This window comes from Miscanthus floridulus, chromosome 1 (genome assembly GCF_019320115.1).
Source record: "Miscanthus floridulus cultivar M001 chromosome 1, ASM1932011v1, whole genome shotgun sequence".
Lineage (NCBI taxonomy): Eukaryota > Viridiplantae > Streptophyta > Magnoliopsida > Poales > Poaceae > Miscanthus > Miscanthus floridulus.
The window spans coordinates 148,805,707-148,807,070 of NC_089580.1; the positions used below are offsets into that span (position 1 = coordinate 148,805,707).

The 1,364-nt window shown below is 55.5% G+C and overlaps 1 protein-coding gene across 1 annotated transcript; it reads left to right on the forward strand.

The window, feature by feature from the left end:
• Positions 1-631: 631 nt before the first annotated feature.
• LOC136465200 (uncharacterized) lies at positions 632-1,051 on the forward strand. Its single transcript, XM_066464037.1, has one exon. The coding sequence runs from the start codon at positions 632-634 to the stop codon at positions 1,049-1,051; it is 420 nt and encodes a 139-aa protein (XP_066320134.1).
• Positions 1,052-1,364: the final 313 nt, after the last annotated feature.

Below are 1,364 nucleotides of genomic sequence, written 5' to 3' on the forward strand. Positions count from 1 at the left end.
CAGCATCAAAGCCAACCCGGAGAAAATCTCAGCCATCACAAGGATGGGCCCGATCCAAAACATAAAGGTACAGTGCCCTGTATATTTCATCAGCGAGGTGCTATCCGACTCCAAAACCCGTTACTCCCAAATCCAGAAACTCCTCTACACCGTCCTCATCACCAAGAGGAAGCTACGCCACTACTTCAAGTCACACCCTGTGACAGTCGTGACGTCATTCCCCCTTAGCGAGGTCGTTCATAGCCAGGACGCCACAGGAAGAACCACAAAGTGGGCACTCGAGCTGATGGATTAGGGCATTACTTATGCCCCCTGAACAGCGATCAAATCCCAGGTACTGGCTGACTTCATCGTGGAGTGGACTGAGGTCCAGATGCCACCAGCAGTCGTCGATCAAGAGTACTGGACAATGTACTTCAACGGATCGCTGATGAAAAAGGGCGCCGGTGTGGGACTAATCTTCGTATCCCCCCTCGGGGTCCGCATGAGGTACATGGTTTGGCTCCATTTCCCCTCATCAAACAATACCACCGAATACGAAGCGCTCATCAACGGCCTATGAATCGCCATCGAGCTGGGCATCCGATGCCTCGACATCAGGGGCGACTCCCAGCTGGCTATCAACTAGGTCATGAAGGAGTCGAGCTGCCACGACGCCAAGATGGAGGCATATTGCCAAGAAGTCCAACGGCTAGAGGACAGATTCGACGGCCTCGAACTCAATCACATCCCAAGGCGCCTCAACGAAGCAGCCGACGCACTCGTGAAAGCAGCATCCGCCCAAGAGCCAGTGCCAGCGGGTGTCTTCGCCAGTGATCAACACAAGCCCTCAGTGCGCTATGAGGGGTCGGGACGAGTTGACAATGGCCCGCCTGATCCGGCCCCGGGGGTCGACCCGCCAACTGCTCCACTCGACCCCGATGTCATGGAGCTTGAAGAGGGTCCAACAGCAGAGTTCGACCCTCCCAATGACTGGAGAACGCTTTACCTCGACTACCTCCTCCGCGACATGCTATCGGCAGATAAGACAAAAGCCCGATGGCTTGCATGACGCGTCAAGTCCTTCGTTCTTGTAGAAGGCAAACTCTACAAACGGAGCCACACTAGGATCCTACAGCTCTGTATCCCGAGTGACCAGGGAAAACTTCTACTGAGCGACATCCATGGTGGGGTCTACGGCCACCACGCCGCACCGAGGACCTTGGTTGGAAACGCATTCCGACAGGGCTTTTACTGGCCCACTGCAGTAGCCGACGCCGAGCAAATCGTACGCACCTATGAAGGGTGTCAATACTACGCTCGGGAAACTCACCTCTCGGCCCAGGCACTCTAGATGATCCCCATCACGTGGCCCTTCATGGTCT

What these genes read in the sequence shown, in the direction of transcription:
- LOC136465200 (XM_066464037.1), top strand. Translation starts at nt 632, where the DNA reads ATGAAGGAGTCGAGCTGCCACGACGCCAAGATGGAGGCATATTGCCAA.